General features: G+C 45.8%; 1 protein-coding gene across 11 annotated transcripts in view; it reads right to left on the bottom strand.

Annotated features, from left to right (window-relative positions):
- The window catches only part of LCMT1 (leucine carboxyl methyltransferase 1), a 79855-nt gene extending 55303 nt beyond the window's left edge, over positions 1 to 24552 (bottom strand). For all 11 annotated transcript variants that reach the window (XR_002519179.2, XR_002519177.2, XR_002519178.2 and 8 more), the window contains exons 1-3: positions 24273 to 24552; positions 6944 to 7035; positions 3238 to 3359 (exon numbers count right to left, since the gene is read on the bottom strand). Coding sequence is in view for 8 of the 11 variants with exons in the window: in XM_021931837.2 (XP_021787529.1) it covers positions 3238 to 3359; positions 6944 to 7035; positions 24273 to 24385 (327 nt within the window). In the remaining 3 variants the exon portion in view is untranslated. The remainder of the gene's footprint in view (positions 1 to 3237; positions 3360 to 6943; positions 7036 to 24272) is intronic.
- Between the last annotated feature and the right edge of the window lie 1260 nt (positions 24553 to 25812).

The raw sequence follows: 25812 nt of genomic DNA on the forward strand, positions 1-25812 counted from the left end.
TGCTGTTATAATTGTCATATGGCTGCTGAAGCACAATATGCAAACAAATGGGAGTGGCTGTCTTCCAATAAAACTTTATTTACAAAAACAGGCTGTGGGCCAGATTTGGCCCTGGGCTACAGTTTGTAACACCCGCTCTAAAAAAGCAAACAAATGTAATATATATATACACATATATATATTTATATTTTAAAAGAAACTTCAGACCAAAAAAAAGGCCTTCAGCCCAATATAATTACCAATCAAAACATTTCCACAAAGAACTTTCAGACACTATACAGTCTTCCTTCCTCATTACTGACTGACTGCCTTTTTCTTAGGAGGGGTACATAAGTCTCAGGGTACTTTGCTCAGAAATAAGAGGCTCAGATTTATTAATTATTAATCCATCTACAAGACAGGAGAAAAAAAAAACAAACTGCGAAGCAAATCAAAGGGGTCTCAGGTCCAATGGCAGGATCTCTCCAGCGGCCTCTGTTAACAATGACATAGCACATTCTCTCACACTGTACTGTGCTCTGGTTCCTCACACTACACCATGGGACAACTCACTACAAAAACACAACAGGTCAGCCTGGCATAGTGGCTCATACCTGTAATCTCAGCACTTTGGGAGGCTAAGGTAGGTGGATCACTTGAGGCCAGGAGTTTGAGACCAGCCTGGCCAACACAGTGAAATCCTAGCTTTACTAAAAATACCAAAATTAGCCATGCGTGGTGGTGAATGCCTGTAATCCCAACTACTAGGGAGGCTAAGACAGGAGAATCGCTTCAACCCGGGAGGTGGAGGAGGTTGCTGTGAGCCAAATCACACCATGGCATTCCAGCCTGGGTGAGAGAGTAAGACTCTGTCTCAAAAACAACAATGACAGAAAAACAAAGACACAACAGACCTACAGAAAAGGGAAGGTCACCCTCCTGAAAAACCAGAGGCTGTGTGCAGGGGAAAGAGGAAGAAATGTGGAGTTTAATGGGCAGATTCCAATGCTTGATCCCTGCCCCAGAGCCTCTGGCTGCAGGATCCTGGAAGACAATCTTGCAGTCCCATTTCCTTCATCTGTGTAAAACACCCTTACAGAGTTCTCGAGTTAATTCATGAGGTCACGTATGTAAAAACACTTCATAATGTTAGTGATTATATCTTGAGAAGAGAATGCAGAGGCAAACAAATACCTACACTCTGTTGAGGTCACTGATTTCTCACTTTAGTAAGAGAAGGGTTGACAGCTCTGATGACCAAAGACTTTCACATCAGGTAAACTGATTAGGGACAAAACAGATAAGCAGGTCTTGGTCAACATCTGCAAAAAATCTGGAGAAACGCACGTACCCATTACTGTCACATGACAGAGCTGATAGAACCAAGCAAAATCTGTACAAACCTACAAAAAAAAAAAAAAAAAGCAATTAGTGAGGACTTTTTCTTTTTTTTTTCAGAGACAAAGTCTCACTCTGTCACCCAGGCTGGAGTGCAGCAGCATGATCTCGACTCACTGCAACCACCATTCTCCTGGGTTCAAGCAATTCTTCTGCCTCAGCCTCCCGAGTAGCTGGGATTACAGGTGCCCACCACCACGCCCAGCTAATTTCTGTATTTTTAATAGAGACAGGGTTTCACCACGTTGGCCACGCTGGTCTCTAACTTCTGACCTCAAATGATCTGCCCACCTCAGCCTCCCAAAGTGCTGGGATTATAGGCGTGAGCCACCATGCCCGGCCAATCAGTGAGGACTTTGTAGGGAAACAGTTTGGCTATAAAAACTAAGCCCAGGAGGCCAGGCGCGGTGGCTCACGCCTGTAATCCTAGCACTTTGGGAGGCCAAGGTGGGCAGATCACAAGGTCAGGAGATTGTGACCAGCCTGGCCAACACGGTGAAACCCCATCTCTACTAAAAATACAAAAATCAGTCAGGCATGGTGGCGTGCACCTGTAGTCCAAGCTACTCAGGAGGCTAAGGCAGAAGAATCGCTTGAAGCCGGGAGGTGGAGGCTGCAGTGAGCTGAGATTGTGCCACTGCACTCCAGCCTGGGCAACAGAGCAAGACTGTCTCAAAAAAAAAAATAACTAAGCCCAGGAGTCAAAGACCACACTCTAGTTTTCTTTCCCTGTGAGAATGTAATTAGACCTGCATTCATACTCTAACAGAGCAGTTAAGAGACCAAATCAGAAAAAGACTACAAAATGGCTTTGCAACATATTGTCATCACCCAGCCATACAAATCTCCAAATTTTACCCAAGATGCCATTATCCTGACAAAATCTTAGTTACTGTCAAAATTACAAATGTAGGCTGGGCGCAGTGGCTAATGCCTGTAATCTCAGCACTTTGAGAGGCTGAGGCAGGAGGATTGCTTGAGGCCAGGAGTTCAGGACCAGCCTGGGCAACATGGTGAGACCACTGTCTCTACAAAAAAACTTAAAAATCAGCCAGATGTGGTGATGCATGCCTGTGGTCCCAGCTACATGGGGGGATCACTTAAGCCCAGGAGTTCGAGGCTGCAATGAGCCATGATTGTGCCACTGCATTCCAACCTGGGTGACGGGCTAAGACTCTGGCTCAAAAAAAAAAAAAAAAAAAAAGTTATAAATGCATGCATGGGCTCTCCATTCCAGCAATTCTACTGGCGGAATTTTTCCTCCTGATATATTTCTACTCATACTGAGGGAAATATAAGGGTTTTCATTACAGCTCCATTTGTAACAACAATTAGAGACAACCTAAAATATGTGTCTCTAGGGCCCTGGTGAGATAAAACAGGACCGACAGTCGTAGGCGCATCTAGGCAGATGGGACAGGGGTGGGAGACAGGCTTTCGCTGCAGAACGTTTCATATATATATATATATATATATATATTTTTTTTTTTTTTTTTTTTTTTTTTTTTTTTGAGACGGAGTCTCGCTCTGTCACCCAGGCTGGAGTGCAGTGGCCGGATCTCAGCTCACTGCAAGCTCCGCCTCCCGGGTTCACGCCATTCTCCTGCCTCAGCCTCCCGAGTAGCTGGGACTACAGGCGCCCGCCACCACGCCCGGCTAGTTTTTTGTATTTTTTAGTAGAGACGGGGTTTCACTGGGTTAGCCAGGATGGTCTCGATCTCCTGACCTTGTGATCCGCCCATCTCGGCCTCCCAAAGTGCTGGGATTACAGGCTTGAGCCACCGCGCCCGGCCAAGGGTGAAAATCTTCCAAAAATGAAATCTAAACACTCGGAGAGGGAGGAGGGGAATTTGAACATACCTTTAATCTCCAGAAGGTGGTATCCATGCCTGCCCCAAGGTTGATAATTTGACAATGACATTCTGTCTTCCGTAGAAACGCCTTTATAAGCTGACTGACACCATGGACTCGAGCAAAATATCCTGGGGGGGGGACACAGAAACAAGCTATCACACAGAGATGACAGAAATTATCCCTGTGAAGCCCACTCCAGCAGAAGAGCAAATCAGAAAGCATGCACCCTTCTGCAGTGTCAGAGGTTAATCTGCAGACTCGATGGGAGAAATAGCAACTTTCAAATTCTCTTTTTTGTTGTTGTTGTTTTTGTTAAAGGCATCTGAACCAAGGTAAGTACAATCTATTTCATGAAGCAATTAACTGCCTTTGAAAAAATGAGCTATATTTTTATATATGAAAAATAAGTGTTTTACTTTGAAACGTCTGAAGTCCATCTTGGAAATGTGCTTTCATGGCTATACTGAAAGCTACTCTGGACTCAGGTAAACCTGAAAATTGTGAGATCACATGAAAAATAATATTACGGGTCAGGACACTGAGCAGATGAATGTTAACACAAAGGAAGCTATATTTGTTATCCTGTTTTCTTCACCTCCACCCTGAATGGGTTAGTCGCTATGTAAAATGGGGGTCACAGAGAAGACCAGCAAATTGCTGCCTAATAAAATCGCTTGCTACTAAAAACACAAAAATGAGCCAGGCATGGTGGTGCACAACTGTAATCCCAGCTTCTTGGGAGGATGGACCACAAGAATTGCTCGAACCCAGGAGGCAGAGGTTGCAGTGGCCCAAGATTGCGCCACTGTTAAGTTTTCGGGTGGAGGGCTGGGGAAAAGGAGATGGGAAATAAAGAAGAAAAGACCACAAGGTCTGTCTGTGCTCTAAAACTCTGCTGCTCAAAGTATATGCATGGCTGTTAACAGTATGTGCCTATTTTAAGAAAAAAACCTGATAGCATTTAGAAACTTTATTACAATTTGACAGAGAAATTTCAAGCCTGTTCGATCTACTAATAAATGATTTGGAATTGTACATTGTATGTCATTCTCATTTTATTTTTCTAGATCATTTCTATTGTATTTTACAGAGATATCATCCGTGATGGATTGGACACTGGGGGAAAAATGTCGTCGCCATACACCATTTAGGAGGCACTCCAATTTGGCTGCATTCTAAAGGTTCAAGTCCAGGGTAGAAGAGAGGGGTGCTGCCAGGGCATGGGGTGGGGGTCTTTGCCTGTGCAGCATTTGTTAGGAAATCTTCCTCAAAAGCAGGGGAGGGAATGCAAAATAAAATTGCATGTCCTTGTTTTCAGAAACCACCACTTTAAAATTTCTTGGCATTTCTTATAGAACCCACCTACAGGATCCAACCTGAGGGCCAAGATTCCCTGCACACACAAGAATTATGGTCATTTGGTCAATTTCTCAATCTGGCTGAGAATAAGGCAGGCTCCCGTCTCAAAGCCTTTGACTTCATTGGTGGAAATTATTTGCAGAGCCTAATAGTGTCATTAACACTAAAATAAGGCAACAAAAAGTAATTCTCCATCTCTTCCCTCTCAGGCTTTACACTGCTAAGCCAGAAAGGAGCTGCATGACTACCTTTCCTGCATACTCTGCTGTCTGGGAAAGAGCAACTGGGGACTTAACACATTCAGGCTGCTGCCAATCAAACGTCGCACATGGCACATGCATGTCCAGATACAGACTTCTCTTTACGCTCTGGAGTTTCTAAGGGGCAGGCATCTGAAACAATATTCTAGTTATGTTCTGGAACAAGTTGCCTGTTGGTGCAAGCTTCAAAATAAATAAATACTTAAATGGCCAACCCTATGTATACTGTTGAGCTTGGGAGGAAAATAAATCTATTGAAGACTCTCTTTTTTGAGATAGGGTCTCGTTCTGTCACCCAGGATGGAATGCAGTGGTACAATCTTAGCTCACTGCAGCTTCGATTGCCTGAGCTCTAGTGATCTTCCCACCTCAGCCTCCCAAGTAGCTGGGACTACAGGCACATGCCACCACACCTGGTTAATTTTTTTTTTTTTTTTTTTGTAGAGACAGGGTTTCACCATGTTGCCCAGGCTGGTCTTGAACTCCTGAGCTCAAGTGATCTACCTGCCTCGGCCTCCCAAAGTGTTAGGATTGCAGACATGAGCCACCACACCCAACTCTGTTGAAGATTTTTTTTTTTTTTAGATGGAGTCTCGCTCTGTTGCCCAGGCTGGAGTGCAGTGGCGCACTTCCGGGTTCACGCCATTCTTCTGTCTCAGCTTCCTGAGTAGCTGGGACTACAGGTGCCCGCCACCACGCCCGGCTAATTTTTTGTATTTTTAGTAGAGATGGGGTTTCACCATGTTAGCCAGGATGGTCTTGATCTCCTGACCTCATGACCTGCCCGCCTCGGCCTCCCAAAGTGCTGGGATTACAGGGGTGAGCCACCGCACCCAGCCCTGTTGAAGAATCTTAAGGGCCAAATCTCCTAAGCCTAGGCCTACTGCTGTCAGCGCCTCTGAGCCCTCCCTCATATGAGAATTACCAGGTCTCACAACACTTTCCCTCCCGCCCACAGTGGGGAACGTCAACAACACTGTAAAAGACCCACGTCCTCTAGACTTAAAACCCTCCAGCTGTGCAACTGGGCAGAAATCCTCAATTTCCATCCTTAGGGAAGATTCATATACACAGACAAGAGGCGTGAAAACTAAGATATGCTCAGCCTGAAATATACAAAAGCCTTTGGAATGTCTCCTTATAGACACTGGGTTATAGAAGAACCCAATTAAGTCCACATAATTAATCCACACACCTAGATGAGCCATAGGCAACCAACCAAACAGAAGAAAAGTCTGATGCAAACTCTAAGAGACTGTCCTCCTCATAACTGTACTATAAAGCAGTTTCTCCGTATTTATCCAATTAGAGTAGGAATACACATGGGAAAAATAAAGCTTTATGTATTTTTTTCATTGGGAAAAAAAAAGTGATTACTGATAGGGGCAGTTTACAGTGAAAGATATTTAAATGGGCTTCAAACATATGAAAATGATCTTCAACGTTACCTATAAATAGGAGAAATATTTTTTAAATTGCAATAAGATACCATTTTTCACATGACAGATTAACAAAGATTAGTGCTTTTTTTTTCCAATTCATTAAATTTAACAAAATTTCAAAAACTCTCATGATTTTAAAGTGGAAGTAGATATTGTGTTCTTTTTTTTTTTCTAAGTTCCAGGATACATGTGCAGAATGTGCAGGTCCGTTACATAGGCATACATATGCCATGGTGGTTTGCTGCACCCATCAACCTGTCATCTAGATTTTAAGCCCCGCATGCACTAGGTATTTATCCTAATGCTCTCCCTCCCCTTGCCCCTCACCCCGACAGGCCCCAGTGTGTGACGTTCCCCTCCCTGTGTCCATGTGTTCTCACTGCTCAACTCCCATTTATGAGTAAGAACATGCAGTGTTTGGTTTTCTGTTCCTCTGTTCGTTTGCTAAGAATGATGGCTTCCAGCTTCATCCATGTTCCTTTTTAAGGCTGCAAACAAGTTTTATAACACACCATGTTGGTGAGGATCTGGTGAAATAAGCACTTTTGTGCACAGCTGGAAAGTGAGCAGAACATGACTCCCTTCAAGAATGAACCCCTAAAACCTCAGGCAGCTGATGAGGTGCTGTTGGGCAGAGAGATGGTCACTTGCCTCTGTTGATTTCGGGGGCTTTCCTCTCTTTAGACAGTCTCACAAAGTGCTGGATGTAAGGGTCGTGCCAGTAGCCAATGCTTACTGCAAACCTGGAAGGGAGGAAAAAGGAGGAAGGTGAGTAGAGATTAAGTAGGTTCAGGCCAAGGTCCACTGCCAAGTTCCCAGGAACCAGGTCAAGGAACTCGACAAAAACCAACCATCCACCCAAAAGGCCAAGTGCACGTTTAGTGCCCCATTACACATGTGAAGACGCAGCCATCCATTCATCTTTATGTTCACATTACATCACCTATCACATTGCCCACAGTGGGCCTTCTCACTCCCTTTCCTCATATTGCTAATTCACTTCCCAGGACCCTACATAGCAAATAACCTCACTTCATGCTTCATACAGAAGATGTGCAGCCATTTATTCACTCCGCAAACTCATGGCCACAGTTAGTTAATTCCACTAAATGAAAAGGCCTGTGCCCAGAGGAAGGGCGACTTAGAAACACTCAACAAACAGCATGAATTAACCCAAGTGTTTCTCCTGACTCTGTATTAGGTGCCGTCCTCTTACTCCCCTTAGAGAGGTCAGAGTGGGGAAACCAGGAACAAATGAACACAGCAAGCACGAACAAAACAATGTGGAAAATGCCACAGAAGCCTTAATTCTCTCTACCCAGTCTATACCACAAGGAGTTAAGGCTTCGTTTAGCACAGGAAGCCTTCTTGCAACCATGAGTAGAACCAGCTTTAGGACGACTGAGGAGTCATGAAAAGAACCTGGATCCCGAAGGCCATGCTCAGCTGCTCTGGGCCTGCAGACTGCTCTACCTCTGAACATCAATTTTGTGAGATAGTAAGTGTCTTCACCCTTTTAGCCAATGTGAGTCAGGCTTCTGTTACTTGCAGCCCAAAGCATCCTAGTGATACCCTGAGTAATACCCCCATTTCTTGGTGCCTGCTAAGTAAGGTGAAATTTAGGGTATGGGTGTGTCATGTCTCTGAGCTTCTAGAAGCAGATCATATAGCTTTAAATCTACTACTAAGGCTTACCTCTGGCCTGACTACAGTAAGTGTTGAATTCTGCACAATCTCCAACCTCTTTCATCCACAGGCACCCAAAAAGAAGCACATGTTCAGCTGCTCCATGAGGCAACTCACCACAGAAACGTGCAAAATATTCACTAATGGACACGATCTGTTACACAAGCCCAGACTGTCCAAGGAAAACAGCATACCCACACAGTTTTATAACAGCATACTTTAAAAATGTTTTCAAACAGTCATGACCCATTAATACAATAAAATCAATTTGTTTGTAAATCTGCATTTTTTTTTTGAACGTCGAACAAAGTAAAATAAAAAGTAGGATACATTACATATAGTAAGGATTAAGACATTCATGACACACACTCCCGGCTTCAAGTGATTCTCCAACCTCCGCCTCTGAGGGTGCTGAGATTACAGGCGTGAGTCACCGTGCCCAGCCTACTTCTGTTTCAAGTGTGTGTTGAGGGTGTAAGTGCAATGAAAAACATATTTTCTCATTGTAGTTCGCAGTTTGGGAAACGCTGATTTCAAAGAAATCATATAGTGTCATCTAGTGGTAAAAGCCATATCTGCAGTTGAAACAAGAATGATAGCCCAGCAACCCACAGATGAGAAGACTCATCCCACAGTTTTAAGGATTGGAAGGGACCTTAGAAATGATCTCATCAACCCTAACATCCAGTGCAAGAACCAATGCAACAAGTCACTGCTTGACTACTTCCCCAAGGAAGGCACCCACCCCACTGCTAAGCAGCTCTGTTGAAAAGCTGATCAATTTGCCTCCCTCTGGAAGCCATAACTTGTTGGACTCTTGGACAATAAAGAGCAGGTTCTATCCTCTCACCTCTGGATTCTTCACAGTATTCAATACTGAAGTTTAGTCAAGGAACATGTGGGTGTCTGCCAAGTGCTAGGCACTGGGGGTACAGCGGTAAACAAGGAGAGAAAGGAGAGAGGCAGATAATTACAAGATGATGAGGAATGAAGGCTGTGACTCATAGAGGGGATGAAGGTGACAGGGGAAGGCCTCTCTCAGAAGGGGATGGCTGTGGCGAGCCCTGGAGAATGGAAGAGTCAGGTGTTCAAAAGGCATTCCAGACAGGACGAAGGGCAGGCAGAAAGGCTCGGGGAACACACCTGAGCCTCCAGTACAGAGAGGAGGCAGGGAGGCCGGAGGACAGCGAGAAACTGGAGAGGAGGCCAGAGGGAGAAGCAGGCTCAGGATGCAGGGCCTGGCGGGCATCTGGGACTGACCTCAGGAGCACCCTGTCCGTGGTCACAGGGGTGCACAGGGTAGAGAGTGGTGAGATGCACAGGTCCATAATGCAAACACACCCAGCCAGAAACTCCCACCGGCTCCCACCTCCTAGTGCCCCTAACACTTTCCTCCTCCCACTCTGCAAACCCAGGTGACTGCAATGGGTTTCCATGCACCCTAGGAAGAAGGATCTCACTGTCCAGCCTATCAGAGTGGCCAAGATGAAAAGATTTGCCACCCAGTGTTGGGCAGTGAGGAGGAGAGTGCTGTCCGGGGCTGCTGATGGGAGTTCTGAAGGGAGACAAGCGGCAAGTTTCAGGATGTACAGGACATCAGCTGGAGAGTAAGTGAATCAACTGCTGACCAAACTGGCAACAAAATTATTATTATCATTTTTTTTTTTTTTTGAGACAGAGTTTTGCTCTTGTGGCCCAGGCTGGAGAGCAATGGCATGATGTCGGCTCACTGCAACCTCCACCTTCCAGTTTCAAGCGATTCTCCTGCCTCAGCCTTCCGAGTAGCTGGGATTACAGGTGCCTGCCACAACGCCTGGCTAATTTTTGTATTTTTAGTAGAGATGAGGTTTCACCATCTTGGGCAGGCTGGTCTCAAACTCCTGGTATCGTGATCCACCCACCTTTCAGCCTCCCAAAGTGCTGGGATTACAGGCGTGAGCCACCACGCCCGGTCCAACAAAACTATTATTTAATCGAACTTTGGAGAGGGATAAGGAAGAGGGCACTCAAGCTGCTGGAACCTTAAACTGGCACAATCATACTGCAAGGCACTGTGATGACAAGTATAAAAGGCCTGAAACCCATGCATACACAATGACCACACAATCCCATTTCTAGGACTTAATCCTAAGAAAATCATCAAGAATGGGCACAAAGATTTCTCTGCAGGAACACTGAACACGGAGTGACAGTATCAGGTGAACAAACCCGGTTGCAAAATTGTATGTATAGGATGTTCCCAATTTTGTTAGAGAATACATACACACGCAAGGCTGCCCACAGCAGACACCACAGTGCTAATACACTGTTATCTCTGCACCCTGCGTGACACTGTGCATCCAGTTCTGCCTGTCCATTTCCATTACACGTCTCTGCTCCCAAAACCCAGAGAATATCACTTCTATTTGTATATCCTGATTTCACATTTAAAGCCAGAGTCAAAGAATCAAACATCTCAGATTTGGAAAGACCTCAAAGATTTTCCCAGTTTTCTTTCAATCCACCAATGCTTTCAGTTTCCATGACATTCACATGCCACCTGTTCAATTTAGTGCGTCTTTAAATCACTCACTTTTTAAAAATACCGAGGTCTGAGGTGCTGCCTAATATTTTCTGCTAACACAACACTGTAATAATTAGCTAACTACAAAAATGATAAACATCTGTGTAACACCTAAAATCATCTCTTTCCTCCCACGGGAAAGGCAGATCTGGTCCAACCACCTAATGCTTCATTCAAGAAGCATTTACTGACTGAGTCCTATCTCCATGAGTGTCAACTGGAACAACGGGGCCTTCTTCTGAAAGGTGTGAAATCGCCTCCAACAGCCGTTTCCTCATCTGAGGCGTCAAAGAATGAAAAGGGGCCTCCCTGCTCACCTGGCCTATAAGGATCAAGCCTTGAATCTCACTTACTTCTTTTATCAACAGTCACCAAGTGCTTACTATGTGCCAGGCATTATTCCAAATGCTTGACAAAATGTGAATACACACAAATAGAAACCCTCGTAAGACCCTACAAGGCAGGCTCAGCTTTACAGATTGAAGTTAAGTCAGTTATATCAGCCATGGAACTTAATTCTATTAACATAGAGAACTGAAAGTTTAATGTAGGTGTTCAAACTTACTCACCTGGATTTAAATCTGCCTCCCCATACACACTTGTTTTTTCCCCTCATAACACTTGAGTTGCTTAAATGATGTGTGTGTTTGTACACATGTACACATAAGTCATGTGTTGCTTTAAGATGAGGATACATTCTGAAAAAACATGCTGTTAGGCAACTGTTGTGTAAATATCACAGAGTGCACTTACACAAAGCTAGATGGTACAGCCCACTACACACCCAGACTACAAGGTATAGCTAGTCCTCCTAGGCTACAAACCTCTATAGCACACTGTACTGAATAATGCATACAACCATAACACAATGATAAGTATCTAAACATAGCTAACTTAGAAAAGGTACCATATCTACAGATCACTTGAGGTCAGGAGTTCAAGACCAGCCTGGCCAACATGGTGAAACCCCGACTCTATTAAAAATACAAAAAATTAGCTGGGTATGGTGGCAGACGCTTGTAATCCCAGCTACTCAGGAGGCTGAGGCACGAGAATCCCCTGAAACTAGGAGGCAGAGGTTGCAGTGAGCCACGATTGTGCCACTGCACTCCATCCTGGGTGATAAGAGCAAAGCAAAACTCTGTCTCAAAAAAAAAAAAAGTACCATATCTCAACATAAACACAGAAAAGGTACAGTAAAAATACAGGATAAAACATAAAAAATGGGCCAGGCATGATGGCTCATGCCTGTATGGGAGACCGAGACGGATGGATCACCTGAGGTCAGAAATTCGAGACCAGCCTAACCAATATGATGAAACCTTGTCTCTACTAAAAATACAAAAATTATCCAGGCATAGTGGCATGCACCTGTAATCCCAGCTACTCGGGAGGCTAAGACAGGAGAATCACTTGAACCCGGGAAGCAGAGGTTGCAGTGAGCTGAGATCACACCATTGCACTCCAGTCTGGGAAACAAGAGTGAAATTCTGTCTCAAAAAAAAAAAAAAAAAAGAAAAAGATAAAAAATGGTACCCCTATACAAGGCACTTGCCATGAATGGAGCTTGCAAGGCTGGAAGTTGCTGTGGATGAGTGAGTGACTCGTGAGTGAACGTGAAGGCCTAGGATGTTGCTTTACACTATTATAAGCTTTCAAAACAATGTACACTCAGGCTACACTAAACGTTTACAATTTTTCTTTCTCTAATAAGTTAATCTTGGTTTACTGTAATTTACTTAAATTTAAACTTTTTCAACTTTTTACTCTTTTATAATAACAGGTCCACTGTGTAGAGTTTCCTGAAAAGATACTGCTTTCCTGATGAAAGGAAATGCACTCTTGAGAGACAGATGTCCTTTCCTAGGATTCTTTCTTTTTCTTCTTCCCTCCTGGAGCAAAGCTGCTTAAATGGACTAAGAATACTCAGCAATTCCCTGGTAAAAACCTATCCTTACACCTGCAAAACAAGCTGTGGGAATTGCATCTGACTCAATTTGCAGCTAAAAGCCTTTGGAAGTCAACATTTTAAGCTATCAGATTAAAAGAAAGCAATTTAGGCCAGGCATAGTGGCTCACTCTTGTAATCCTAGCATTTTGGGAGGCCGAGGCGGGCAGATCACCTGAGGCCAGAAGTTCGAGACCAGCCTGGCCAACATGGTGAAACCCTGCCTCTACTAAAAATACAAAAACTCAGCCGCACATGGTGGCTCATGCCTGTAATCCCAGCTACTCAGGAGGCTGAGGCAGGAGAATCACTTAACCCAGGAGGCTGGTTGTAGTGAGCCGAGATTGCGCCACTGCACTCCAGCCTGGGTGACACAGCAAGACTCTGTCTCAAAAAAAAAAAAGAAAGCAATTTAACAGGAAGTCAAGGATGAAACACACACTGTAATGTTAAAGTATAAGTAAGAATTTAGTGTATAAGACTGGGTGCAGTGGTTCACGCCTGTAATCCCAACACTTCGGGAGGCTGAGGCGGGTGAATCACCCAAGGTCAGGAGTTCAAAACCAGCCTGGCCAACATGGCGAAACCCCATCTCTACTAAAAATACAAAAAATTAGCTGGGCATGGTGGTGCATGTCTGTCATCACAGCTTCTCAAGAGGCTGAGGCAGGATAATCGCTTGAACCTGGGAGGCGGAGGTTGCAGTGAGCCAATATTGCACCATTGCACTCCAGCCTGAGCAAAGAACGAGAATCTGTTGCGGAAAAAAAAAAAAAAAAAAAATTTATATATAATACAAGTGTTGTCTCAAATCAATGGGGAAATACAGACCATTCAGTAGTTGGCATGGGGACAAATGGCTAATGATGTAGAATAAAATTAATACTACAATCTTACAACGCACTAAAAAAAACAGATGAACAATCCAACCATAAAACCAAAGCCAGAAAAATGATAAAAGAAAAGTTATAATAATTGGAAATAGCCTAAGCATGGCCCCAAACTCACAACCTATAAAGGTAAAGATTGTTGGATTTTGTATCATAAAGATTTAGAACTTCTGAAGCGGGCACAGAGGCAAGTGCCTACATCCCAGCTACATAGGAGACTGAGGCAGGAAGATCACTTGAGCCCAGGAATTTGAGACTAGCCTGGGCAACACAGCAAGATCCTGTCTCAAAATAAAGAAAAAAAGATTTACAATTTCTGAATTATGAAATGTACTGTACGAGTTGAACCAAGAGACAAGCAACAGCTTGACAGAAAATACTGCTACCAAAGCAAAGGCAAAGGATAACTATGCCTGAAACAAAAAGTTCTTACAAATCACTAAGAAAAACACAACCAAACAAGACACGACAAACAGTCCAACAGGAAATAACATGGGCTGGAAGCAGTGGCTCACACCTGTAATCCCAACACTTTGGGAGGTCAAGGAGGGCAGATCATTTGAGCCCAGGAGTTCAAGAGCAGCCTGGACAACAAAGTGAGACTCCATCTCTATTGGAAAAAAAAAAAAAAAAAAAACCTTGGCCGGCCATGGTAGTGCATGCCTGTGATCCCAGCTACTCGGGAGGGTGAGGTGGGACGATCACTTGAGCCACCATGGAGGTCAAGGCTGCAGTGACCCAAGATTGTGCCACTGCTCTCCAGCCTGGGCGACAGAGTGAGACTGTCTCAAACAATAATAATAATCAGGAGAGAGGGTTCACATAAGAAATATCAATGACAGCGAACAGATTTTAAAAGCTCAGCCTCATGAGTGATTATAGGATAGCAATTAAAGAGACAGCCTACTTTCTACCCAGCAGCTAGTAAACAACGAAAGAGACTGAGACTATTCAATAATTAGCACTGCATTTACCATGGGTGAATGATGGTACAACTGATGAATGTCTTTCAAGAAGCATTTTGCAAAAACTTCTCCCTGGAAATCTATTTCACAAGAAAATTCACACACACATGTAAAAATGCTGATCACAACACTATTTTCAGAGCAAAAACTGAGCCACCTAAATGATGAACAACAGAAGAGTGGCCAATGTACGAAACTGCAGAACACTGTGCAGCCATTAAAAACAATGAGGGAGGTCTCTGTGAAATGACATGGACAATATGCTCCTATTAGGCCACTGATATGGTTTGGCTGTGTCCTCACCCAAACTCTCACCTTGAATTGTAATCCCCATAATCCCTACATGTCAAGGGCAGGACCAAGTGGAGGTAATTGGATCGGGGGGGCTGTTTCTCCCATGCTGTTCTCATGATCGTGAGTTTCACGAGATCTGATGGTTTTACAAGCGACTGGCATTTCCCCTGCTTGCGCTCACTCTGTCCTGCCACCCTCTGAAGAAGGTACCTGCTTCTCCTTCGCCTTCTGCCATGACTGTAAGTCTCCTGAGGCCTCCCCAGCAATGGGAACTATGAGTCAATTAAACCTCTTTCCTTTATAAATTACCCAGTCTCAGGTATTTCTTCCTAGCAGTATGAGAACAAACTAATACAGTCATTAAGGAAGAAAAAAAGAACTCACTTCTGTCATTAAAAATATTAATATTTTAAGAGAAATTTATATATATATATATATATATTTTTTTTTTTTTTTTTTTTTTTGGAGATGGAGTCTCACTCTGTCACCAGGCAGGAGTGCAGTGGTGTGATCTTGGCTCACTGCAACCTCCGACTCCTGGGTTCAAGCAACTCTGACTCAGCCTCCCAAGTAGCTGGAATTACAGGCTTCCACCACCACCCCCAGCTAATTGCTGTATTTTTAGTAGACACGGTGTTTCACCATGTTGGCCGGGATGGTCTCAATCTCCTGACCTCGTGATCCGCCTGCCTCAGCCTCCCAAAGTGCTGGAATTACAGGCGTGAGCCACGGCACCCAGCCAAAATTGATATTCTTGATGTACAAGTCATCAACTTCGGCAAACACATCCCAAAATTTAATCTGCTCCTTAAAAAAATGAAAACAAGGCCAAGTGTGTTGGCTCATGCCTATAATCCTAGCACTTTGGAAGGCCAAGGTGGGAGGATTGCTTGAGGCCCAGGAGTTTGAGACCAGTCTAGGCAACAGGACAAAACACCGTCTCTACAAAAAAAAAAAAAAAAAATACAAAAATCAGCCAGCCCTGGTGATGCACTCCTACAGTCTGAGCTACTCGGGACACTGAGTTGAGATGATCACCTGAGACCGGAGAGGTCAAGACTGCAGTAAGCTGTGAGTATACCAACCACTGCACTCCAGCCTGGGCCACAGAGTAAGACCTCATCGCAAAAAAACAAAAAGAAAACAAGGCCGGGCGCAGTGTCTCACGCCTGTAATCCAAGCACTTTGGGAGGCCAAGGCAGGCGTATCACGTGAGGTCAGGAGTTCAAGAACAGCCTGGCTACATGGTGAAACCCCTTCTCTACTAAAATACAAAAATTAGCCAGGTGTGGCGGCACATGCCTGTAATTCCAGCTTCTTGGGAGGCTGAGGCATGAGAATCACCTGAACCCAGGAAGCAGATGCTGCAGTGAGCGGAGATCACGCCATTGTACTCCAGCCTGGGTGACAGAGCGAGACTCTGTCTCAAAAAAAAAAAGGTAAATAAAAAGAAAAAAAAAAAGAAATCAAACACCATAAAATTTCACTTTATTGATGGACTTTTTTTTTCTTTTTTTGAGACAGGGTCTCACTCTGTTGCCCAGGCTGGAGTGCACTGGCACCATCTTGGCTCACTGCAACCTTACCTCCTAGGTTCAAGCAATTCTCCTGCCTCAGCCTCCCAAGTAGCTGGGATTACAAGCGCCCGCCGCCACACCCAGCTAATTTTTTATATTTTTAGTAGAGACGGGATTTCACCGTGTTAGCCAGGATGATCTCCATCTCGACCTCATGATCTGCCTGCCTCGGCCTCCCAAAGTGCTGGGATTACAGGTGTGAGCCACTGCACCCAGCCTGATAGACAAGTTTTACGGCTAATTCATGTTTAACAGAATGTTCTAGTTCTGAAGTGGCATGTCTTCTCTGGGGATGGAAAGCAGCACCTGCCTTGAAAATATTTCAGATCACAATCTCAACTTTGCTCTCTGGGGCACAGCTAAGAAGTTGCCATCAGGATGCCGGAAAGGCCCTGGGCTAAGCCGTGAGGAAAAACTTGGATTTGTGGAGAGACCCTGTGACCTGCTAAAGGGGAGAACATTTTTCCATGCAGTTGAAAATGAGATTAAGTTCTGTAATTTTCACAATGAAATTTCAGCCTTATAAGCCCTGGTCTGCTTTCTAGAACACATAGACCACTAAAAGTCGGTAAAACAGAAAACCAGAATGTTAAGACCTCATCAGGAAACACAATCTTGAACATGTGCGCACAGTTCCTGTCACTGTGGCCAGCTGACAAATACAGCTCACTTGGCGCAAAGGTAGGAATGATCTGTGCTCAGTTCGCATCTATTCCAGTGGCAGAACACTGGGCACTTTCTAAACTACAACTGGGCCGACGACCACCAAGAAGATGAACCGGGTGTTATAGAACATTTAACAGAAGGTAGATCTTGTCTGCGGGTGTCAGACAGGCCTCTTGGAGTGAGCCACATTTGAGCTAAGCCAAAAGCCTTGGAGTCATATTGGATCCCTCAGTCTCACCCCATATCCACTCTGCCAGAACATTCTATCAACTCCACCTTCAAAATGAGCCCAGAATCTGATACATTCTCGGCACCTCGATCACCACTATCCTGATCCAAGCACCAGCCTGTCTCACAGGGGACACCCCCATAGCCGACTAACTGATCCTGCCTCCGTCCTTGCCCCTGCAGTCTGCTCCTAACAGAGGCGGAAGCAATGCTGTTAAAACCAAGTCAGGCCACCTCGCTCTTCAGTTCCAAATGCTCCAACAGCTCCCATCCCACTGAGAAGAAAAGTCGGGTCCTTACGAGAGCCTCCCTCGTGTGACCTGCAGCATCTGCCCCCACCTCCTGCGCCCATGCTGTCCCAGATCCATCCTGCACTCCTCCCCATCCCTCATCCTGGTCTTGTTGCTCCTGGAACAGGTCAGGCCGGCTCCTGCCTCAGGGCATTTCTACTCTCCTGCTTCTCTCTGCTGGATACTGCTTCCCCAGACACCCACAGGGCTCACTCCCTGCCCCCTGCAAGCCTTTCCTCTGCACTGACCTCAGTGAGGCCTTCCCTGGCCACTCCATCTCAGATGACAACGCCTTCCAACACGCCCACTGCATCTCCCACCATCTTACATGCCACATACTGTGCTCATTTGTTGCCTGGCTATGCCCCACCCACTCCCACTCCAGGAACAATGCTCCACAAGAGCTGCATCCTGTGTTTGGCTCACTTCTGCACTGGCAGGGTGGAGGACAGCACCTCCACAACTGGAGCAGGTGCTCAACAAAGAATGTGGAGCGAATGCACTAACCTAGCAGATAATGTGGAACTAAACAGGCAAGGGAGGGCGGAGGAAGCATTCCAGGCAGAGGGAATGGCATGCTCCAGGGCCCCGAGGATGGAAGAAACAGGGCACATTAGATGAACTGGAGGGATGGCGGTGATGGGGGAGGGAAGTATGGTATGAAGTAAGGCTGGGGAAGTACAGAGAGCAGGCCGGGGCCTGTAGCCCACGTAAGAAATGTTGGTCTTTTTCTAATGGCAACAGGAGGCCATTAAGCTAAGGAGTGACATGATCAAATGGGCCTTTTACAAACCTCTGGCTTCAGTGTGAGATACAGATTTGGGGGAAGTAAGAGTGATTGGGGGAGCCCATTTGGGAGACTAGTACCATAGTTCAGATCACAGACGACAGAAACAGAGGTTGAGGAAAGTTGATTCCTTTCCTTACTTAGCCAAATAATTCCCTCATCCCCTAAATACTTAGTAGATAAAAGTTAACAGGTCTGGGTGACTGATTGCATAAGAGGCAAAGTAAAAGGGCAGTTCCAAGACGATGCCAATTTTTTTTTTTTCTTTTTTTTTTGAGACGGAGTCTCCCTCTGTCGCCCAGGCTGGAGTGCAGTAGCACGATCCCAGTACACTACAACCTCTACTTCCCTGGTTCAAGCGATTCTCCTGCCTCAGCCTCCCAATAGCTGGGATTACAGGCGCACACCACCATGCCCAGCTAATTTTTGTATTTTTAGAAGAGATGGGGTTTCACCATGTTGGCCAGGTTGGTCTCAAACTCCTGACCTCAGGTATCCACCCGTCTCGGCTCCAAAAGTGCTGTGATTACAGGTGTAGGCCACCACACCTGGCCTTAACTTGTGAACTGAATAAACCATGGCACCATTCACTGAGTTGCAGGTTGGGAATGGCAGGAGCTGATATGAAGCAGTTTTGGAAATAGTGAACTGGAGATAATACTGAGACATCCAAGTGGAGATTTCCAGCTGGCGGCCTATCAGGTTAGCGTGAGCAGATCATGAAAAGGTACAGTATGTATGTCATGCAACAAAGTGCAGATGTTTACCTTGCAGCTGATGGGGAATCAAAAGGTTTTTAGGTGAGTGACAGAGTAAGATTTGCAATCCTGACAATCACCCTGGCCAGCAGGTAAGAGCGCATTGCAACAGATCAGGTGAGCAAGGGCTATGGTTGTGGAAAAGAGAGGAAGACGTCCCTTTTGTCACTGACCCCTCTCCCACATAGCTGCCTGGAATTTTTCTAAAATACAAACCAAGATCGCATCAGTTCCCCACTCAAAATCCCTTAGGATAAAACCCACACTCCTTGGGACCTTTCGTGATTCACTGTCTGAACAGCTTTCTAAATTCTAACGTGCTACCCACTCCCTACTCTCTGTCAAGTTCGCCTAATATACCACTCTACTCCAGTCTCCATGCCTTTGCTCCTGCTACTGTCTTCTGCCTGGCAAGCCCCAGTTTCCGGTTTATCTCTTTGTTTTTTGAGACAGGATCTCATTTTGTCACCCAGGCTGCAGTGCAGTGGCGCAATCTCAGCTCACTGTAGCCTCGACCTCCTAGGCTCAAGTGATCTCCCACACCAGCCCCAAAGCAGATAGGACTACTGGCATGCACCGCAACACCGGTTAATTTTTTCTTTTTTTTTTTTTTTTTTGTAGAGAGGAGGTTTCCCCATGTTGCCCAGGCTGGTCTTGAACTCCTGAGCTCAAGTGATCCGCCACCTTGGCTTCTCCAAGTGCTAGGATTACCACCTCCTCCACTGCAGAAAAGAGAAGAGTGGCATTGACCTCGAGGAGCTGGCCTGGTGCTGCGGGCCAGGGCCTAATGTTGTTGGAAGCTGGCTGGCACCCACAGGAAGGCCATGTTGTTCTCCTGTTGGACATAAACAACCATGCAGACCACCCACACAAGCGCACTCTGCCTCACTGATGACAGGAGACGAAACGAGACCACCTCATCATTTTGTCTAAGCAGAGAAAAATCAAGGTCACTGTGCCACCCACGGAATACCAGACATCTCTTTCTCCCAGCTGATAGAAGTGACTGTGGCTTCTTCACATGTTACAGCTTTAGCCTTACTCCAGCCAAATCTCCTTCCAGAAAACAGAGAGCTACTGGATAGAATTTTCCCACCTCCTTTCAGTACTCAATACAGAGAAAATCCAACCTTCCCCCAAATCGCCCAGCCAAAGCCCAGATCCTAAATGTCTAACACCCTCTTACTGATGGGACCCACAGTTTCTCATGGTGTGAGTTTTCCCTCCTTGCAATAAGTAATAACCCCAGCTTGCTTAACTACAGGTGTGTTTCTGGTGGTCTTTACTGGAGGAATTCACAACTGTAAAAGTAAGAAAAGATGATTAAGTTTCTTGGGGGAAGGCCGGGCGCGGGGGCTCTTGCCTGTAATTGCAGCACTTCGGGAGGCTGAGGCAGGTGGATCACCTGAGGTTAGGAGCCCGAGACCAACATGGTGGTCTGACCAACATGGTGAAACCCCTTCTCTACTAAAAATACAAAAACGAGCTGGGTGTGGTGGGGGGTGCCTGTAGTCCCAGCTACTCGGGAGGCTGAGGCAGGAGAATCGCTTGAACCCAGGAGGGAGAAGTTGCAGTGAGCCAAGATCGTGCCACTGCACTCCAGCCTGGGCAACAAGAGCGAAACTCCCTCTCAAAACAAAATAAAAAAAGTTTCTTGGGGGAAGTTAAGGGAGTCTCATTCTGAGGGCTCCCATTTTCTATGCTGAGCAATAGCTGATATTATCTTGAGAATAAAAAAGGGGTAGGGTAAATCAGAAGTCTGAAGAAAGTGAAAAACGTCTGAATTAAGTATCCGGAGAAAGGGAGAGTGAGTTGATCTGAGAAACAAACTAGGATAGTCAGGTTCTGTTAAGGGCACAGGTGCGGATGGCTGACATGATTGTAGTGGCACCAAGCCACCCTACTGTGTGATTTCTAGCACCTGTATTCAAGGCAAAAATGGATAGTTTGGTTAAACCAGCATTTTGGGTCTACTAAGACCAAAGGACAAGGAAGATAAATGCACTGTCAACAGAATTACTGAGGGATGAAGGATGAACTCTAAGTAATCAATTAAGAGGTAACAGCAGAGGGAACATCTAAAAGATAGAGAAAACCACTGAGGTGCTAAGAAGAAATGGGCACAGCATGGGAAACAGAAAATAACTGGTCAAGCAACTTGGAAAAAGGGGTCAGGGCTGCAGAGTGTTGCACTCTCATCTGTGAGGCAGTGCAGGATCAGGATAAAAGCACAGGGTATCACGGTGGGAAAGGGTGACAGAATCAGATAGGAAGAGGTGATTACTACAAATCAGGTGTTCAAGAAATTGAGTGCCCCATGCATAGGCTCCATGTGGATGCTGAGGTCACCTAAGGTGAAGTCATGTGAGGTAGAAGACACTGTGGGCCAAGCACCCCAGTCTTCCATGAATGAGGTGAATGACCAGAAGAAGGTGAACAACAGCAATCAGGAGGACTCCAGCTGGGCAGGAAGGATCTCCATGGAATGAGACGGGGGACATACACAGGAGGACACAAAGCTCAAACCCCTGATCCTGAGATACACAGGGGATGAGAAGAATGAGGAGCCACAGGAGAGGGCTTCAAGATGGGATATTCCTGGGGAAGGGTCAGGGTGAAGGCAAAAGGAGGGAGGGAATGGCTAAGGAGTGGCTAACAAAACAGAAGCTGATGTTGATTATCAGGTGGTAACTGCAGAGGACACAGTGAGGGGTTGGTGGGATGGCTGGGTCATAGGTAAACAAAACAGGGAGAACAGACTCAGTGGCATAGCATGATAGACATCATAAGGAAAGCAGAGAAGGGAAGGGAAGGAGAGTGTGCTACCATGAAAAGAGCTCAATTGATACCTATTGAGTCAAATGGAATTAGTGTAAACCTAATATATCCAACCAGAAAATTTCTGATACCACAAGTCCAGGATCATAATGATGATAACGGTTTGACGACCATAAGGGGTGGTGATGACAGTAACTACCAATTCTGAACACCTCCAGTATGCCAAGCACTGTTGCAAACACTCCACATTTCACCTGCACAGCAATCCTCTGAGACAGGTAACATCTTCCTTATCCCCAGAAGGGCTCTGTACCAAAGGAGGAAGCAAACTAAACAGAAGTAAAAGATTTATAGGTGCCCCAGAAGGCTGACTGGCTTTTTATTTTATAGCTACAACTCACTCAGGGCAGCAGGAACCACCCTAACTCATAGCTCCTGCAAATTCAGCAACTATAAACAGTATTCAGCCTGGAGGGAAATCAAAACTAGCAATAATAATTTACTGAGGGCTTCACTTTGTGTCAGATCCTCTGCATCGATAATCTCATTTAATCCTGACACCCATAAAGGTTACCTTTATTATCACTGTTTTAAAAATGAAAAGACTAGGCTGGGCGGGGTGGCTCATGCCTGTAATCCCAGCACTTTGGGAGGCCAAAGCAAGCGGATCACTTGAGGTCAGGAATTCGAGACCAGCCTGGCCAACGTGGTGAAGCCCTGTCTCCACTAAAAATGCAAAAATTACCCGGGCATGGTGGTGTGTGCCTGTGATCCCAGCTACTTGGGAGGCTGAGGCAGGAGAATCACTTGAACCCGGCAGGTGGAAGTTACAGCGAGCCAAGACAGCTGTGGCCAATAGCAACTGAAAACCACAGAAGAAAAAAGGCTGAGTATAATCCACTCGAATTCACAAATTTCACAAGGGATTGCCTCTAAGACTTTAATACTTGTGTATTTATTGATTTAATCAATCACCACTTACACAGACTACATGCTAGACACTGCTCCAACTGCTCTACTAATATTAAATATCATTTTTGTCCACGCCCACCTATGATGCATTATTATAGTCCCCATTTTACAGATCAGGAAACTGAGCCACAGAAAGGTTTAGTAATTTCCCCGACTTTATACTGCCAGTAAGTGGCAAAGCTCAGTTTGACAGAGTCTAGCTCCAGAATCCATGCTCTGAGAGTTTAGTCCCCAAGAACCCATAAAAAGTGCACGGTTTAAACCAACACACTGGTTTTCCCCACTCTACAATCACTATGTGGCCTCAGCCTCCTTCTCCCACCTTAAAAGCATTCTTTGAGCTCCTCTAACAGTTCACATTCCTCTGAACACTCTCTTACAACTTTCCTATTTTTCAAGCCTTTTCTTCTCACTTTTTTCTTTTTTTTTTTTTTTTTTGAGACGTAGTCTCACACTCTCACCCAGGTTGGAGGGCAATGGCGTGATCTTGGCTTACTGCAACCTCTGCCTCCCAGGTTTAAACGATTCTCCTGCCTCAGCCTACCGAGTAGCTGGGATTATAGGTGCCCGCCACCATGCCCAGCTAATGTTTGTATTTTTAGTAGAGACGGGGGTTTCACCATGTTGGCCAGGCTGGTCTCGAACTTCAGACCTCATGATCTGCCCATCTCGGCCTCCCAAAGTGCTGGGATTACAGGCATGAACCACCGTCCCCGAACTCTTCTCATCTTAAACATCATTAACAAAATTACAAACTCTAATGGCACTGCTGTATTTGTCAGCACTCAACACAAAAAAATCATAATTATGTATTTCATAAATAATTATTAGCTTCCTGTCTCTCTTTTCCAACCAAGCTGTGAGTTCCAGTATGTCTGACACCATGTCTGTCTTGTTCTTGATGTATTTCCACCACTGAACTTCTACTAAGCAGCCCAAAGTAAGGGCCTAGCACAAAGCTCTCGAAGATTTTTGTTGAATGAAAGAATAAATGGTGGACACTCAAGTCTCATGTTTTCTCTTTATCTGACATGTACCTCTGCTGGCTACGCCCCCATCTCCACCACCACACCCTTAATAGTGGAGCCTTAGTGTGCTACTGGCTCTGCAAAGAGATATTACCTGGCCCTGGGCGGGTTATTTCCCCTCGTCGTCCTGAGTTTCAGGTGCACAACAGGGATCATGCCAACCCCCTAAAGAATGCAACCTACAAAAGAGAGAGAACCTACACCTCTCATCCTCGTAACCCACCGAGGCTGGAGCTAGTATGTGCTTCATGTTGTCTTTCCAGCAGGGTTTAGCTCCAAAAAGCCCAAGGCCTCGTCTGCCTAGTTCGGGGGCCTGCTCCCATCGACGGTACCCAGGCTTGTCCTCTGCCTGGCTCACAGCAAAAGCTCAGAAACGATTCGTTAAATACATGAAGCCCTGCTCCGCGCACTTCACAGGTGGGAAGCGAGGGTCGTGCGAGGCGGGGGCTGCATCCCTGCCAGCCTCGAGCGTATTCTTCAGACGCAGGCCCGCCTCCCACCTAGGCCCGCGCCCCAGATGCCAGCCCCGAACCCCGCGCCCGACAGGCACCTCTTGCACAGGGAAGCATCTTCGCAGGTGCCGCGCACGCCCTCGTCGTCCGCGTCGCAGCTCGAGGCGGAAGAGCAGGAGGTAATAGAGGACTCCCTCTGCCTAGTGGCCATGGGCGTGGAGGTTCCGGGGAGCTGTGTCCGCCAGGGACATGGAAGCGGGGTCGACCGGCGGTGGGGGACGGCGCTAGTCACAGGCAGAAAGCAAGAGAAGACGTTAAGGCTCCCCCTGGCTCAGCTGGCGCGGCTCAGTGACGCCGCCCACGCCGGCTGCCCCAGCAACCTCTCCGCTTATTGGTTCCTCTTCCGAGTCGCTCATTGAACAATTATCCTGCCCTCTCAGCCTACGAAGTTGCTCATTGGATAATTATTTTGGCACCGCCTACATAACCCGGAAATTTGACGATAGGAAAAAGAAACTAAACAGTAGAAGAGTATCGCAATCCTTTCTGGGAAGCGTAGTCTTAGGTGCCTGGAGAAGTCGTCCGGTTTCTGCTGGCTGGTCACGAAATTTTATAGCTATAATTAACTCAGGGCGGAACAGCTAGCAGAATCCTCAGCGTTCGGGCAAAGGGCAGAGAATCCAACTAGAAGCAACAAGTATAAGTTGTTACGTTCAGTCCGGGCTCAGTGTCATTCAATTTTACAAAATTTTGTTGTGTGCTGACTCTGCCAGCGACTGTGCTGAGGGCTTTGCACCCAAAATTGCCTTTGAAATGTAGTGAGGGGGGCGGGCGTGGTGGTTTACTCCTGTAATCCCAGCACTGTGGGAGGCCGAGGCGGACGGATCACCTGAGGTCAGGAGTTCGAGACCAGCCTGGCCAACATGGTGAAACACCGTCGTTACTAAAAGTACAAAAATTAGCCGGGCGTGGTGGTGGCCGCCTTAGTCCTGGCTACTCAGGAGGCTGAGGCAGGAGAATCGCTTGAACCCGGGAGGCGGAGGTTGCAGTGATCCGAGATGGCACCACGGCATTCCATCCTGAGGGACAGAGCAAGACTCCGTCTCAAAAGAAAAAGAAAGAAAGAAAAGAAATGTAGTGAGGGAAGTAGTGTGTGGAAAAGTAATACAATAGGAAGCTATGTAGCAGTGATAATAAATGACCTAGAGCTACCAGGTAGCAGCATCAAGGGCTGAATCTCAGAAACACGATGTTTGTAAAGTTCAAACCAAGTAAAACTAATGTTGTTTAGAGAAACATACGCATACGGTAAAATACTGTACAGAAAAGGGCAAGACGAGGAAAATTTTTTTAAAAAAGAATCAGGATATTGGTGACCTTTAGGGAGCCGAGAGGGTGGCACACAAGAGGGGAGGGAGAGGCAGGGAAGGAGCACAGAGACACATCCTGAGTTTCTCACGTGGGAGTGGGTTCACGTGTGTCTGTTTCGTTATGATGCATATTCAAGATGTTCTGGATTTATTTTGTACTAAATCCAGTACAAAATATATGTATAAATTCAAGATGTACTGGGGAAGTCGCCTGGTTTCTTGCTGGTCATGAAATTTTATAGCTATAATTAATCCAGGGCAGAAGAGC

Source organism: Papio anubis, chromosome 18, assembly GCF_008728515.1.
Source record: "Papio anubis isolate 15944 chromosome 18, Panubis1.0, whole genome shotgun sequence".
Taxonomy (NCBI): Eukaryota; Metazoa; Chordata; class Mammalia; order Primates; family Cercopithecidae; genus Papio; species Papio anubis.